Source organism: Lontra canadensis, unplaced genomic scaffold (genome assembly GCF_010015895.1).
Source record: "Lontra canadensis isolate GAN:19392208 unplaced genomic scaffold, GSC_riverotter_1.0 scaffold2, whole genome shotgun sequence".
NCBI lineage: Eukaryota > Metazoa > Chordata > Mammalia > Carnivora > Mustelidae > Lontra > Lontra canadensis.
The window spans coordinates 60,523,895-60,541,833 of NW_022630996.1; the positions used below are offsets into that span (position 1 = coordinate 60,523,895).

The 17,939-nt window shown below is 40.0% G+C and overlaps 1 protein-coding gene across 1 annotated transcript in view; it reads right to left on the bottom strand.

Moving 5' to 3' along the window:
* ASB4 (ankyrin repeat and SOCS box containing 4) overlaps positions 1–13,262 on the bottom strand; it is a 62,541-nt gene extending 49,279 nt beyond the window's left edge. The window contains exons 1-2 of the mRNA XM_032874724.1: positions 12,999–13,262; positions 2,762–3,061 (exon numbers count right to left, since the gene is read on the bottom strand). Coding sequence (XP_032730615.1) covers positions 2,762–3,061; positions 12,999–13,185 — 487 coding nt within the window. The 5' untranslated portion in view covers positions 13,186–13,262. The remainder of the gene's footprint in view (positions 1–2,761; positions 3,062–12,998) is intronic.
* Between the last annotated feature and the right edge of the window lie 4,677 nt (positions 13,263–17,939).

Below are 17,939 nucleotides of genomic sequence, written 5' to 3' on the forward strand. Positions count from 1 at the left end.
ATAAATACCTGAAAACATACTCAACATCCTTGGCCATTAGGGGAATGTTAATTAAAACCATGAGATACTACTATATACCTATTATTGCTGAAATAAATTTTTCTTTTAATCTGACATCACCAAGTTCTGGCAAGGATGGAGAGAAACCGAACTCATGCATTGCTGGTCGGAATGCAAAATGTACAACTAGATTGAAAAAGGGGAAAGTAGTTTCTTATAAATTTATCACAAGACCCATAGTCCCACTCCTGGGTATTTACCCAAGAGAAATGAGAACATTTCCACACAAGAATCTGTATGCAAATGTTTATATCAGCTTTTTTTTTTTTTCCCCAAAATTGCCAAAGACTAGAAACAATCCAAAAGTCCCCCCACAGGGGAGCTGATTAACTGTGTTATGTCTATATAAGGAATACTACTCAGCAGTCAAAGGTCTGATAGACTGTTGAGTGCAAGCACATGGGTGAATCTCAAAGGCATTATGCTAAGTAGGAAAAAAACAGGCCCAAAACCTACATATAGTATAATTTAATTTATACGACATTCTGAAAAAGACAAAATTATAGGGACAGAGCACAGACCAGTAGTTGCTGGAGGTGAGGGTCCAGTGAAGGGATTAACTACAAAGAACATCAGAAAAGTTTTTGAAAGTGACCGTGATGATGATTTCATGACGTGTTTCTCAAAAATACTGAATTTTACTGTGTGTGGAATTATACCTCTATAAACTGACTTTTAAAAAACTAATTTTTTAAAAAGATTTTATTTATTTATTTGACAGACAGAGATCACAAGCAGGCAGAAAGGCAAACAGAGAGAGAGGGGGAAGCAGGCTCCCTGCTGAGCAGACAGCCCGACACGGGGCTCGATCCCAGGACCTAGGATCATGACCCGAGCTGAAGGCAGAGGCTTTAACCCACTGAGCCACCGAGGTGCCCCTAAAAATCTAATTTTTAAAGATTTATTTATTTGTTTATTTGAGACCGCATGCAGGGGGAGGAGCAGAGGGAGCGGGAGACAAGCAGACTCCCCACTGAGCAAGAGCCTGACACACGGCTCCATCCCAGGACTCTGAGATCATAACCTGAGCCAAAATCAAGTCAGACGCTTAACCAACTGAGCCAGCCAGTATCCCCTAAAAAACTATTTAGTGGGGGCGCCTGGGTGTCTCAGTGGGTTAAGCCTCTGCCTCCGGCTCAGGTCATGATATCTCAGGGTCCTGGGATCGAGCCCCACATGGGGCTGTCTGTTCAGCAGGGATCCTGCTTCCCCCCGCCACCGCCTGCCTCTCTGCCTGCTTGTGATCTCTGTCTGTCAAATAAATAAATAAAATCTTTAAAAAAAAAAAAAACTATTTAGTGATCTTTCCCACATACACGATTCTTCTTCAAGTCTCTTCATCTTAAAAAATGGCTCAGTCAATTAAGCATAGGACTCTTGGTTTCGGCTCAGGCTGTGATCTCAGGGTTGTGAAATCGAGCCCCACGTTTGGCTCCATGCTCAGCGCCGAGTCTGTTTTAAGATTCTCTCCCTCTCCTTCTGCCCCTCTTCTCAGTGCTCTCTAGCTCCCAAATAGATAGATATATGATAGATAGATAGATAAATAGATAGATAAATATTTTAAAAAAATAGCATCACTATCTATCCACTTTCTAAAGCCAGAAACCTGGCAATGATACTTGAAATTTCCTTTTCCTTCTCCACTCATCCATATAAAATCCATCTCCAAATGTTATTAACTCTGCTTCAAAAAAATATTGCAAACCCATCTTCTAATCTTCGTATCCAAGTTTGCCCCTTCATGCAAATCACCGTCTTTTCTCACCTATGCCATTGCAATAGCTTCACTGCTGGTCTCCCTGCTTCCCTTCTTGGTCTCTTCTAATTCTATTTCTGCCTACCATCAGGATAATAATTTTAAGTGAAAATTAAGCCATGTCATTTCCTTGCTTAAAGCTTTTCTGTGCCTCCATTTCTAAACTTCATGCCCTGGCACCCAGCAAGCTATTACCCAACACATCCAATGTCATCATGTGGCACTCTCCTCTACCCTCTTGTCCCTCCGACCCACCCCATACCCATGATATTCCGACCACACTGGTCTTCTTCCATGTATTGAATAGTCCAGGTTTTTTGTTTCCTTAGCAACTCTGCACATGCTCTTCTCTATAACTGGGCTTCTCTTCCCCTTGGCTCTTTTTTCAATGGCTCACTCCCTCTCATTCGTAAAGTTTCAGCTTCACAAATCATATCTTTAGAGGAATCTTCATACATGTTTGAATAGTTTACTCCTGACATTCTCTTTCATAACACCCTATTTTGCTCCTTTCCCAATTTATGATTACATAGTTATGAATTTATTTTGCTAGCATTTCTCTCCCTTTCTAGAATATACCTTCTTGAAGGCAGAAACTATTTTCTTTTTCAGTTACTTAGCACATTAACTGACACATCATAAGAGCTAAATAAATATTTGTTGAATAAATGTGTAAACTAATGAACCTCCTCCAATGAAGAAAATAATGAATCCAATGTGATCATCACTGAATTCACCTGGACCAACATGTGCATTTATATAGTTATATAAATATATAAATTTATAAATATATATGTGTGTGCATATATATATGTGTATATATATAGGTGTTTAGACTTATAAATGGGATACCTACTACATTACTTGAAGAAAGTAATGATCACCAAGTTTCACAACCATGAGTGTGCAAATAGATGACCATGTCAGCCACCCAGAAAGTCTTACCTCTCCAAACCAATTGCTTGGCACAGAGAATGGAGCTAGGAGTTGTACAGAAGTGTAAAGCTGTGTGTCCACTTAAGGAGTAGCAATTGAGCTTTGCTCCATGGTCACAGAGGATCTTAACACAATCCAAGTTGGCCATTTCACAAGCCACGTGAAGGGGGGTTTTCCCGTTGGGTCTACAGTTGATTGTAGCATTGTGGTCCAGTAGCACCAGAAGACATTCCACATGACCAAACAAGACAGAGAGATGCAATCCCGTTGCCCAGGAAGACTTTAACTTATAACTAGGCAACCAGTAACCTGGACAAGAAAGGAAAGAAAGTTTAAGTTTTTGGCCTAGGATTTTTCTCTGTTTTGTGAAAATTTTTACAAATCTCTTACTTTGGTCACATTCATAAAATTAGGGGGAAGGAGTCATTCGGAAGTGCAAACTAGTAACTGGTGGGTCTGCAAATGTCTAGTTTAAAATATTTTATTTATTTATTTGACAGAGATCACAAGTAGGCAGAGAGACAGGCAGAGAGGGAGGAGGAAGCAGGCTCCCCGCTGAGCAGAGAGCCCGATGCGGGGCTCGATCCCAGGACCCTGAGATCATGACCTGAGCCGAAGGCAGAGGCTTAACCCACTGAGCCACCCAGGCGCCCCTGCAAATGTCTAGTTTAGAAGCATGCTTGGATATCTTGAGCAGGACAGTCACTCTTGAGTCTCTCTGTTTCTAGCATTTTCCATTACCTCGTTGCTTTATTTACTGATTCTTCCTGGCCCTTCAAGGCATTTGAGTTTGACACCTTCATTTATGGAATCACATTTTATTTTACATGGTGAGTTACATGAGACTCTTATTGTTTTAACTCTCAATCATTGCCTTGAATGTTTCTGAAGCTGTTACAAGATTATACCTTTTATTCCATCATGGTTCTTTTGCCCTATAGTTGCTGCTGTTGTTGTCAATCAGAGGTATGAATGTATTTGATGTCTTTAAAAAATTTGTCTTGGGGGGGGGCTGGGTGGCTCAGTGGGTTAAAGCCTCTGCCTTCAGCTCAGGTCATGATCCCAGAGTCCTGGGATCGAGCTCCGCATCAGGTTCTCTGCTCGGTGGGGAGCCTTCTTCCCCCCACCCCCGCCCACCCACCTCTCTGCCTACTTGTGATTTCTGTCTGTCAAATAAATAAATCTTCAAAAAAAAAATTTGTCTTGTGAAGATTTTATGTGCCTGCCTATTGGTTTTTATAATATCTCTTAAGGAAGAAAAACTTAAGGCAACTCACAAATTTTACACAATACAGGATTTTTTAAATGATCTAAGGGCAAAGGGGAAAAAATAAGGTAGGAAAATAAAAAGTGGTCAAGGGTAAGATTGGTACACAAAATATAAACCTTGTCCTATACACTAGAGCCACATTGCAAATTTGCCTTTGCACTTCCTAGCAGCCAAAATAAATAGGAAAACATGATGTATTGCACAATTAACTATGCCCACAAGCGATACACAAATTAATTGCTTAGGAGAAGCATGGCTGATCCTAGAACTGAGATCTTAGATAAATTCTTCCCATTAGTTGTTGGAAATGTTCTCTCTCTCCTCCCTCCCCGTCTCTCCCTCACACGTCTCACAAGCCATAACAAACATAATTTTATAAACCTTCTTCCAATGTCAGTACCTAGAGCCATAATATTAAGCTCAGTAGGAGTGGGTAATGGAAAATGGGTTCAAAAAGATAAAATACTAAGGCCCAGATGAAGATGTAAGATAACCCAGCAGCTTGGAAGAGACTCTAGGGCTGAAACAACAAAATATATTTTAACATGGATAAATCAGAAGTTTGCTTTTAAGTTATAAAATTCCACTATATAAGTACAAGCTAAGTGGAATACGGTTTAATGCTAATTTATTTGAGAAATGACCTAGGGACTTGAGTTGACAGAATTCTCAAAAAGAGCCAACAGGGGGTGGAGCTGCCAAAAAGCTAACTCGGTCTTAAGCTCCATTAATGAAAGTGCAGTGCCCAAAACAAAAGGGGTGAAAGTTGTATTCTCTACTGAGTAGATGAGGCCAGAATGAATCCAGAATATTGTGAATACTTCTGGGCACCAATGATGAACATCTAGAGGGCCCTTGGAGGTTGAGGACCACATAACAAGTATTAAAATTCTCTCATTTAAGTGAGGAACGTCACATACGAGCTACTCCTGGTATTTATCCTACAAGTATAAACACTCACGTGAGAGAATTCTCTCTAAGGGCCACTGTATTTTTTTTTTTTTTTTTGACAGAGAGAGAGAGAGAGCACAAGGAGAGGGAGCAGCCAGCAGGAAGAGGGAGAAGCAGGATCCCCGCTGAGCAGGGAGCCCGATGCGGGGCTCGATCCCAGGTCCCGGGGATCATGATCTGAGCCAAAGGCAGAGGCTTTAACCCACTGAGCCACCCAGGGTCACTGTATTGCACAACTTCCAAGAACCCCACCTGCATTGAAGTCTGTGAAGAGTATGAAGTTGTCAGGTGTTACAATAACCTGGCCTGTGGGTAAGAACAGGCACCTCACTACAACATGGTAGTATGGTATCCTAATGGGTAACCATTGGAAACAATTTCTATCTTTATCAATAGGAGACTGTTTAAAAAACTTTTTTGGTGTGTCCATACAATCAAATACTATACAACCGTTATGAAGAAGAGGGCAGTTCTGTGTGTATGGATACGGGAAAATCTCAAGATATATTACCAAGCAAGAAAGGCAGGGGCTGATCAGTGTACAGAACATGCTATCATATGTGAAAATATTTATCAGCCCTGCCAACAAGAAACTGGTTAGAGCAGTGACCTCCAAGAACTAGGGGCTGGGAGACAAGGACATAGACTTACTCGTCCTCAGATGCCTCCTTTTTGAGCTTTTAAATTCAGTGCCTTGTGCGTGTATCCCTATTTGCGAAAATAAGTAAAATTAAAATAAACTATTGTCCCCTCTTCAGAGGCAGAAAGATAATTTAGTTTCAAAGACCATATTACAGGGTCGTGCACAATGCTGACTAATCCTGAGGGAATGAATGAACCCAGCTGAAGTTTGTTTTTCTGTAAGCCACTCTCCACCATAGACATGCACACCACACACACACACACACACACACACACACACACACACACATCCCTTTCTCATTCTATTCAGAATTCCAAGGCCATTTGACTTTCCATCCCTCCCAGCATTCTCCTTATCCACAACGTCTCTTTAAAAAGAAACACAAAGTTAATTCACACTAAAGTCTAATGAACTGAGGATTTTTTAAAGTGCGACCCTCTTAGGATTATCCGAATTTATGTGGGAATCTGGATTCAACTGATAGAACTAAGTGTTAAGATACTAATTTGAGATCCCAGACACTGTGAAGGAAAGGGGTTCATTGATGGGGACTTTTCTCCGGCAGAGACAAACAGTATCACGGACAGTCTGGGCTGTGGAATTATCAACCCTGTGCCTGTAATGTTCGTGCGTGTGTGTGTGTGTGTGTGTGTGTGTGTAAACAGGCATAAATGCTGCATGTGTGTGTACCATTTATACATTCTTATTTAGCTGTGTGCATTGAATCTCTGTTCTGAGCAGAGTTTTCAGGCTCTGTGGTATGCAACCTGCTTTTGATAATGAATGAATCACATTAGCACCAGTACTTAATCAGTCATTTTAACGCTCAGATTTCCTCAACAAGCAATTTGCAAAGCCAGTCTCTTCTAACTGTCTTGGAAAGAAGCTGGTTCCAGATCTGGAAACTGGACTACGTTTTGCCTGCTGATTAGCAGCCAACATTCGGCAGCTCTGTGCACCCACTGATTGGAAACTCGTGCCTGCTTCTGCAATAGGAAGAAAAATGATCCCAGAAAAGGAAGCAGTAGAGAGCTGATTAAGAAAACACCATTTTGATGTAAAATCAAAGAAAACACAGAATGTTAGCGCTGGAGGGAAGATTATCCAGTCCAAGACTTTCATTTTCCAGATGAGAAAACTGCCACTTTCTCAGCCTGCCAGAGCCATAAGTCGCCTGCCTCAGTCCAAGCTAATGGACTCAGGATATCTGCAATGCAGGGTTTCCATCTGTCTTTGTCTTTGTGGAAACAGAAGAGGTTTTAGCAGCCATCCTGCGTCACAAATCACGAGGAAGGAAAGCAGATCCTGAATTCATCTATACTACACCACATCTCTGATATGGAAATGCATTTGCTGGTGGATGTTTTATTCCTAAATTCCCAGTAGCACCTGGAGAATCTCTCCTGCCCCATTTATTCCAGGCATCAGTCATCCTTGGTCTCTCAGTCCCTTGCCTCCGCCTGTTCCTTTGGTCATAATTTTTAACCAGTAAATCAGCCTCGGAGACAGCCGGGTCCTGGGATTCAGCCCACCCCAGATGAGCTTCTGCCTACCAGTCACCCCTCCTAGATGGAAGTTTGTGTAGGTGGTTGGCAACAAGACACCTTTGCTGCTGCCCCTAGAAGCTGAATAAATAGGAAGGGGACAGATTATCAGATACAGATCACGGCCCACTGAAATGTATCTTGAAGCCACGCAACAGAACTTTTTGGTGGTGGTGTGTATGTGCAGTGGGGGGTGGGGTGGGGCTGAGATTCCAGATCATCTGACCCCACGCATAGTGGGAAAGCCTTCTGGAGAGAACGGAGCAGCCCACAGCAAGGAGGCTATGTATGGCCACACCTTGGGCAGTCACACCTTAAAATGAGCCTGCTGCCACAGGTCGCTTTGTACCAAGTGTGGGAAGCAGCAAGAGTGTCCTTTCCACCTCACCTACCCACTCTGGGGACCAAACCTGAGGTAAGGCCATCCTCAGAAACCGCAGTGAGGCAACACCTATTAAAATGTTGTATTGCTACGGACCTCCAAGACATCAGAATTTGCCTTCTAACGTACAGCCTCCAACAGTCACAGAACAACAGAACTACAGCTAACTAACCAATCGGACATGTTCATTTTGTACACTCTTCCTTCTTTCCAGGGCAGAATTATCCCAGTGCTTCCAGGCCTAGAGTGTGATTAATTCTGAGCATTTGTTTTCAGAGTCCCCTCTGCTACCCTCTGCAGATGGCAGGCTGCCCTGTGTGCTCAGATGGGCACAAGGGGGGGGGGCGGGTGGAACCTGGGAACAAAGCCCCTGAGGGGGGGAGTCAGGAAGCCACTGCCTCCCCAATACTGTAAGCCACTCACCTCCCCTGTCCCCCGCAGGTCTGCAGTGCGCCAGTAGCAAAGGCTCGAGGAACTCTGCTTGAGCCCGGAGTTTAACAGAGACGAGACTACAGATCCTGTCCTGGGCAAAAATCCCGCAGAGTCTCTCAAAGGCAGGCCATGCCCACATGGATTTATAGCATCTACAGTCACTTTTCACCTTCCCCAGACCGTGACACATCATCTGTTTATATCATTTCCCCTTCATAACATCACAGATTATCAGCACGCAGGGGATTTGGAGAGGGTCTTGACAAAGTCTCCGCTTTACAAATAAGGATAAGATTAAGGAGCACACAGCGCTCGAGCCTGTCTAACTGGTACGGACAGATCAACCCAATCTTTGGTCTCCCCATGTTTTTAAACCGCCGCGGGTGACGGGCTGACTGCCCACTTCTCCGCCCCCCAAAACCAGCAGCACTTGTACGCAAAAAGCTCTAAAAGCATCTTAGAAGTTCAACCCCTACAAAGGTATTCGGAGTGATCATGTGTGTGTGTGTGTGCGCGCGCGCGTGTGTTTAATTAAATCTGAAACCAGAGACCGGCCTGAATAGCCGAGGAGAAGCCCTGCGCTCAGGAAATACGGTAAAGAGAGAGGGTCCGTGTTCAGGCTACCTCTTGGAAGAAGGGATTGACTCTGCTCTGTGTTTGGGGGTGTTCACCTCTCTGGGAAACTTTCAGCTAAGCCTGGGCTGCGCAACAGTGATCAGCTACAATGTTCTCTGAGTCCAAAGCACCCCACACACGAGAAGCCTCTGTTATTACAGCCAAAGGTTACACACGCTGCTCGCGCTGGATTAGCAGACATTTGCTCGGCCTGTGTCCACGTATTTGCACAGTACCGAAGGATTACAGAGGAAAGCACAACTCTTGGCTATCTTTTAATAGCTAACATTTTCAGGATAAACCTCAGAACTCCCCCAGGAGAGGGGGAAAAAAGCCAGCTTGAAATGCAACATTTAAAAGAAAAAAGTTTGAGGGGCGCCTGGGTGGCTCAGTCGTTAAGCGTCTGCCTTTGGCTCAGGTCATGATCCCAGAGTCCTGGGATCGAGCCTCCCAGCAACCTCCCCACCCCACCCCCACCCCCGCATTGGGCTCTCTGCTCCAGGGGAGGCCTGCTTCTCCCTCTCCCACTCCCCCTGCTTGTGTTCCTGCTCTCCCTGTCTCTCTCTCTCTGTCAAATAAATTAAATATAAATATATATATATAAATATATATATTTTAAAAAAAAAAAAAAGAAAGAAAGAAAGAAAGAAAAAAGTTTGAACACCCAGGAAAGGAAAAGAACCTGAGGATGGTAAGAGGATTGTAGGAGAGCATATTTCTGGCAAAGAGGAAAATGAGGTGATAAAGAGATTATTCATTAAGAGAGTGGAACTAAGAGCTTTCAAGATATTTGGAAGGCAGTTGTTACTTACTAAAGTAGATAGAACACCTGCCAGAAAGTTTTCCAGCAAAATCACTCATTGGTTATTTCAATTAAAAATATGACTACCAACCAAAGAACCTGCAGCTGTGGGCCATAAACGAAGTGCTTAAAGTGCATTACACTGATTAATAAAAGACTCTGATTAACCTTGCTGACTAGGGAATTTCATACCCAAGAGAGATGTACGGTATTCTGCCTGTATCATTAACGTGCCAGGGCTCATACATCTGAAAGAGAATCGCAATATGTAGTTGGAAAAGCCTTTGGAAACAGCTTTATGGATGTTCACATTTCTAGTATAGGGATCACTAGTGAGAGCCCGTATGAATAGCTTCGGATTTTCTTACAGATACTGTGTTCACTCTGGAGACTGCACCCTTGGCTCATGGTAAACTTTCTATCATTAACAACCCTTGACTTTGCAGCTACTTACTGCGTGTAGCAGTTAAAAAGTTGTTTGTGTATCTAACTTTTCTTCACGCCGTTCCCATTTGAAAGCCGTCGTCTGGTAGATGGAATTTTGCTTGCTTGTTTTTGCTTTAGAGACACATGTCCCTGCTGTCCTCCAGGAGTTATCCCAAATGTCAGCCGGCATGTTTTTAATGTTTGCTTTCTAAAGTGTGAGACAGGCTTTTTTTTTTTTTTTCTTCAATTAGTAAAACGTGATTTTTTCTGAAGATTTGATTATGAAGTTTAACATAACTTTAAAAAAATAAAACAAGGACTCCCCAACTATAACAATCATTATTAGGTGCTGGGGCTGGGTGGGACCCACAGTTTGAACCTAAGCTCTGGAATTCCGCTCTCTTTCCCGTGGGCGAGGGGAGCTATTCAGTGGGATGAGGAAGCAGAAGTGAATTTCCAGATGCTTGGTTCTGCCTTCCTCACAAAACCCACATTTTATATTTGCTTACGTGACTGTACCAATGAGATGTGGATTTGGGGGAGCAATGTTGAGACCCCAAGCTGATTTCCTCACCACAGAGTTCTGAACTGTCTTTCCAAAAACTATGAAATGACTTGTATACTAAACTTAAACATACCATATTCAGGGGAAAAAATGGGATCACTTTTTGAAATTCTATGAAAAGTGCTCTACGTCCTAAAAGAAGTAAAAATGCTTTGGGATTAATTGTACCCCTGTTGATCATCTGCGGGACCATGAAATGTTGAATATAGATTATATTTTTCATCCTACAAGCAAATTTAAAGATCGTGTCGTCTTAGTAAGCTGCAAAATACCTAAAACTTGAAGATTCTCATACTTTTAAAGTAAACAGGTCATGTTTCCATTTCCACATTCAGATGCTGGTTATATGGGTTTGTTTACATTATGAAAATTAATCATGCTGTACGCTTGTGATCTGTACACTTTTCTGCGTGGCACCTTTCAAATTTGTTTTTAAAAACCAAAACCTGCTGCGTAGCAATGCACTAGAATTCAACGTCCCAAAAGGAACTACCTCTACTGAACTAATTATCCAGAGCAGCCTGCTCAGCTCTACCCTGGTCCCTGGGAATTCCTCTGTGACTTAAGAAATTGATATAACCACTTAGGTCAACTTTGCTTGGCTAGCAACCAAGATTCTATTTATCACTTCCATTCCTGACTGAAATATTAAAAGGTTCGATAATGAGTCTGAAAGACATGTGAAAATGTGGGGAAAAAAAATTGAAAAAGCTTTGAAGAAAGAGGAGCCTTTAATCTAGATTTCAGATGGAAGAGAGAGATTCTGATGCCCATATTCATATTAAACAAAGAAGAGTGTGTTTCTCTCTGTGCCTACAAGCATGTGTGCACACACACAGACACAGGCACGATTCCCCTATAAACCCTGAAGATATGATCACAAATCCCATGATTTCTGTGCATACGTTCACCTGGCATGCATAAGAAATGAAACTCTACTTTTCTTGCCCAGAGGCTATAATTCGCTGTTTCCCAAATGGAAAGCCACATCCCACAATCCTAACACTATGAAAACTCCCATTCGTGTGAATGAATTTTTAGCTCTATGAGGACCATAGGAATCGGCTCATATGGACAGAAAGGATGAAAACTGTATTTTCTTCTGATTCAGGGTGATGACCCCCTGGAAGCAGGAGAAACAGCATCTTCTTTCCCCAGAGCCTGCCCTTCAACTTCCTTTTTCTTACAACCTCAAAACCTCGAGGGATCCACTCAATTTGGCATGTTTAAGAGATGGGAAGAGGCAGTCTTCACAACTCAATGTTAAATAAATTACACTGACTCGGACCTGAGTTATTTCCATGGGCACACACATGAGCTTAAAAGATACCTTAAAAATGTATTTAGTGTTCAGTCTTTCACTGAACAGATCCAGAAGGAGAAAGTAATGTGATTACATGCTATACACTCCTTCTTTCTAACAGAGCTCCATCAACCAGTTTTTTAAAAAACAAACTTCTTCGTTATCTTCCAGTCAAAATAGCAATGCCAATTTATGATAAAGCCCTCCAGGAAAAAATCATAAACACAGTAACTGGCCTCCTCTATTCTTCCTTCAGAACTAACAACCAGAGTACAGTAAATTAATGGAGAAATATATACCATTAGCATTAGTTTCTGAAAATTGATGGTGCTGATGGCTTATATGTGAATGGAAAGCACTTACAACAAGAAGAAAGAATTGCTCTCTCTCTCCAAATGCTGTACACAAGACCTTATCATCTATTTTGTTTAAACAGAAGTTATGTTGAACATGGTGTTTGTTTGTAGTTTGCTCACCAGATGGCCTCGCTACTCAGGTTCCCCATTAACTAGCTGATTTGGGAAATCAGAATCTGCGTACTTCTAATTTATTTCTGATTTCTCAGGCATGGGTTCCAGAAAATCCCTTGATAAAAAAAAAAATCCGTTTTCGTTCTTGTTACCTCTCATTCTTTAAAAGGCAGCCATTCTGTAATTAGGATATCTACAGTTTTGATCTATTATTACAGTCAAGGAAAAAAAGTTAACTTTGGGGTTTTTCTGGTTTCAGTTTTTTGCCTGAACTAAAAACTCATTAACATGATGAGGACCATCAAGGTGCATCAAGGCAGAGACTTACCCATTCATTAACCCTCCAAATAGGGGCAAAAATCCCCTTTTCCATCCAGATAGACACAGAGATGATATACCTTTCAGTGGCTGTGTAAGCACAGAGTTAGCCGCCTGTCCCCAAGGCAGTCCCTCTGTCTGGATTAGATCTTAGCAGTCTGTTTAGCCATAATCTAGAGATGTTTTCTTTATTCTATGTCATTGTAGGCAGAAGAAAAGTTCAAAATAAAAGCAAAGTACACTAATAAATATCATGGTCCAGGATTTCAAACTCCAGACACAAGGATAGAGAAAGAAGAGAAGAGAAAAGAAAAGATAGAAAGATAGACAGAAAGAAACACAAATATATCCCATTCACAATACGGTCTAGTTTAAAAGAGAAAAAGATTAAATTAGAAATATTTTTTTAAAAATACATATGTAAACTGTAAAAGCTCCTGGCTTAGATTGGGTGACCGACATTGTGCATTAAAAAAAAAAAAATCCATTATCTATCGATTTTATAATCACACCTCTAATTTTTACCTTGTTTATAAGATGCCAAAACCATATTCTCATCTTCAACTTCAAAAACCGTGTCCACATCTATTAGCCTCTGGATTAAGATGGCCTTCAGTTTTCCGAAGTCATTGGACTTGAGAGCCTCAAGGAAATTTCTCTTAACTAACTTGGCAGCTGCGGATTTAGTGATAGGGGCGGTGGTGCCTTCCATCCTTCCTCCTCTCCCTCTGGAAGCTTTGTTGTGATTTATCAGGAGAGCGGCACCAAGCAAACAGGCACATGCTGGAGAGCCCACAAACTGTCGGCTAATTTTATCCCAAAGTTATGCTGATCCGTTCTATTTATATAGGGATCATTTCAAACTTCAAAATATCCTTCCTGGCCGTGACTGCCTTTTCAGGTCTTTTAAACTGGTTCTATGCTCACTGATTCATTGAATAATATATCGTGTCAATATCAAGGAAAAGCCCTTGCACCACATTTCAGGGAACGAAATGTCAGTATTATTTCTTATATGATCAAAGCAATAGCTTAAGATTTAAAAGCTCTTAATGCTTTTTTTTTTCACCCCTCAGTAAAAACATCTGGTGTCCAACTGGAGATCCAGCGTCCTGCTCTGATTAGCCAACAGCCAAAAAAAGAAAATTTGTTACAGCTTCTGAGACATATGTCCCTGAAAACCTATAATAATTTTGTGGCATAAGCCCACGGAATCGGGCAGAGTTGTACACATTGGAAAACAAACAGAAGGTTTTCAAGTGACCTAGACTTGAAAAATCTCAATGTCGTGAAAGAAAGCTGGGGAGGGTCGCGTGGCAGGACTGTTTCAGGTAAAAAGAGACTAAAGAGACAAAACAGCCAAGTGCAATGAGTGAATGAACTTCATTTAATCCTGTATTTAAGAAACAGAAAAGACTATATACCGGGGCAATTGTGGAAGTATGAATACAGACTAGATATTACTTCACAATACGGAAATACTGTTTCTGTTCCAAGGCATGGTGGGGGGATTGTGGTTATGCAGAAATATATCCTTATTCTTATGTGGTGCATGAAGGCGTAAATTGCCATGATGTCTAAAACTTCTTTTCATATAGTTCAGAAACGGAGAACTAAATGTGTGTGTATATACACACACGTACGTGCATGTATAAGTGTGTGTGTGTACATGTGGGTGGGAAGTAAATAGAGTCAGAGAAAGAAAAGGTGGGAAAAAGTGGAAAATTGACAAATCTAATGAAGAATCTCTGGGTGTCCATTATATTATTCTCTCAGCTTTTCTGTAAGTTTGAAAATTTTCCAAATAAAAAGTTAGAGAGGGGGCACCTGGGTGGCTTGGTGGATTAAGCCTCTGCCTTTGGCTCAGGTCATGATCTCAGGGTCCTGGGATCGAGCCCTGCATTGGGCTCTTTGCTCAGCAGGGAGCCTGCTTCCCCCCCACCGCCCCCACTCTCTGCCTGCTGCTCTGCCTACTTGTGATCTCTATCTGTCAAATAAATAAATAAAATCTAAAAAAATAAAAAATAAAAATAAAAGGTTAAAAAGCAGAAACAATCAAATTTTAAATTTATAAATTATTAAAAATTAGAAAAATGATGACAAGAAGTATTAATTTGAATGCAGTGAAATCACAACTTATATAGTGTTGATAAGAGTCAAAACTGTTACAGATTTTCCTGCAAAATAATTAGCAATGTGAACTAAAAAAAAAACTTAAAATGATAATAGTATTTGATTCTTAGAATATATTTAAGGTTGTAAACATAGATGCATATCATAGCACAATTTTTTAACTTATTTCATTGATGTGCAACCTAAATACAAGAAAGTGACAAGTCATAAGTGTACAGCTTGTTGAATTTTTACAAAGTGATGGTCCCCATGTAACTGACCCCAGATCAAACCACAGCATAGTCCAAGTGTGCTGGAAACACTGTTTATGTCTCCTTCCAATAGAAAGCCTCCAATGACAACTATTATCTTGACTTCTAACACTATAGATTCAGTTTGCTTGTTTTTTAGTGTTTAAATTTTTTGTTAATTTTTAAATTTTTTTTTAAATCTTCAAGCTTAACATAGTATGAAATACTTGACCTGAAAAGAAGGATGGATAAATGAGTGAAAATGTATGTGTGGGAAGTTACATTGTTAATAATAGAAAAAATTTTGGAAGCAATCTAAATGACCAACAGTTAGAAAATTTGATAAACAAATTATGGCATATTCATATAATGGAATACCTTTCAGTCATTATGATTAGGTAGACATATACTTATTAAAAAGTCTTTGAGGAGCACCTGGGTGGCTCAGTCAGTCAAGTTTCTGCTCCTGGCTCAGGTCATGATCCTGGGGTCCTGGGAACAGGTGTTATGTCAGGACTCCCTGCTCAGGGAGAAGTCTGCTTTCCCCTCTCCCTCTGTATTCTCTCACTCTCTCTCAAGTAAATAAATAAAATCTATAAAAAGAATAAATAATAATAAAAAAATAAAAATATCTGTGAGCTAGACAATTTATAAAATAGTATGTATAGTATAAATATCTTTTAAAAATCTATATATAATGTATAAATATGCATTTGTACATATTATATAATTTGCACAATTATATATACTTATATAATTTGCATATATTTATGTAATATATACACATATATAAATATATGTACTATACGCACACATAGGAAATAAAGTCTATAACCATCTCTCTCCAAATATCATGAGCTTTTATTTCCTAGTGGTAAGATTACATTTGATTTCTTCTTGATCACTTTCTTATTTTTTGAATTCACCTACAATGAGTATATATTACATTCGTGATGGAAAGGTATTTCTGTACAAGTATATATATGACATTAATAAGGATAACCTGTTAACTCAGAATAACTACAGAATTGTAGGTTCTAAGAAGTAAGGAACTGAATTATTCTTAGGTCCTTGCTGTCTAGCATGAATGAATAAATGAAAAAAATAATTATTTATTGATTATTTACAAGGTCCTTAGCGTGGTGCTTGGTGGCAAATAAGATGCCACTATTTCTTTGGTATCCCCATGGGCAACCTAAGTAGAAATAAAGCACTTATTGATATTATTGATAAACTTTGTCCCTTTTTGACAAAACTAAAAGAAAAAACAAAGTATTCCTACTAGAAGAAACAAAGAGATCCAGGAGTTTTGCATTACTAGAGGATACTTTTTGCTATAGAAGTTCACCAAAATGGAATCTATGTAAAACAAAGACCAAATTTCACAAAGTGGGGGGGAGGGGCTCATTTTAAATTCATCTTAAATAATAAAGACAAAAATTATGAGGAACACTTTTTCACCTAATATTTAACAACATTTAAGTTGACAGAAGCTATGTGTAATTCATAAGACCACAAAACAAATTGTTTACTATTTTCGTGGTAAGATCATCATTCTGATCCAACTTCATAATAACATGAAGCAATATCCTTTAACGTTAGAGTGACTTTTGTCAAACTAATGTAAAAAAGATCATATTTATGAAAGTGTTCAAGAGCTTCATCAGTTTTGCCAAGGGCCTGCCTTCATCATTTGATTTTCCAATGACTTTCAAACCCAGTGGCTGCAATTCCCACTGAAACACTTGTTAAATCCTTATGTCTTCAAACTCTTCTTATTCTATTATTAAGAGAAATAACGCCGCCGAATCCTCATGAGTGACTAGTTTTGTGATTGGGGCAGTTCTCTTACATTTTCATCAACTTCATGAAATCTTATCTCATTTACAAAATTTGCAATTTCACTTTGCAATGGACATCAGGAAATCCGTGAGATCTGGACTCTACATTCAAAGATACATTGTCTGATTTGAGTTTGCCACCTTGTGACCTTAGGGCCTGAGATAATGGACAATCAGTTGATATGCCCCATAATTCTTCACAGTAATGAAGTTTTAAACCTAACCCTACCTTCCAAAGTTTACATGTTTCTGCTTTCAAGAATATACAATGAGTTGAAGGGACAGGGAGGCAAATACCAGTGAATATTGAAAAGAAAATACAAGATAATACGTAATTCTCACATCCTGGTTCACAAAGTAATCCATTCCATTACTGGAAAATTAGAGTCAGTATTTCCTTTGTTACACTGCACCAAAATTGCTTATCCATAATTTTTTTCATTGAATCTAATTATGAACATATAATCATACATGTATTCCATTCTTAATCCTTAATGAATTTCTAACATTTGAAAATAGCATCCTATCTCTCATCAATCATTTTTCTCCTTGACTAATCTCAACTGTTCCCTATATGCGCTGGTTTTCAAAATTCTTTTGTCCTGCCTACCCTCCTCTGGATACTCTCTAGTTTATTGATGTGTGCCCATTCTTAAATTTGGGTGCCTAAAATGGAACATAATATGCCTAGAGGGAGCTAAAAACTAGGGAGTATGATGGCACCCAGTGTCACACTGGGTGACACTCTGCTTTTGTTGAAATTGTTTTGTGATTCCTAGGAGACGCTTTGCAAGTCGGCCTCACATTAAGTTATAATTTCTTCAACAGACATTTATCGAGCACTTACCATGTGCTAGACACATTCTGAGCACCGGAGATACAGCAGTGAGCAAAATAAACAAAAATCTCCATCCTATAGGACTTAGCATTGCTAGTGGATTTAAGTAAAATGGAAGTCCCCAGATCTTTCCATCTCCTGGACACCACATTCCTCACAAAGCTGCAAATTCACTAAATGTCCTAGACAAACAATGTAGTTTGTTTATATTCGAATAATTGATCGGATTCTCCCTTTATGGATTCTTTATCTTGGTGGCAAAACTTCATTTTAGTCTAACTTAATATGTTTAGTCCAATCCAAATTTTTAGCAGTCACTTTGGGTAAATGCTCCATTACAGTGGATAAAATTCTCTATCTTTGAGAGTTCTGACTTTCCCTCTAAACTGGTTTCTGGAACTATGAGATATGGACAGAAACAACA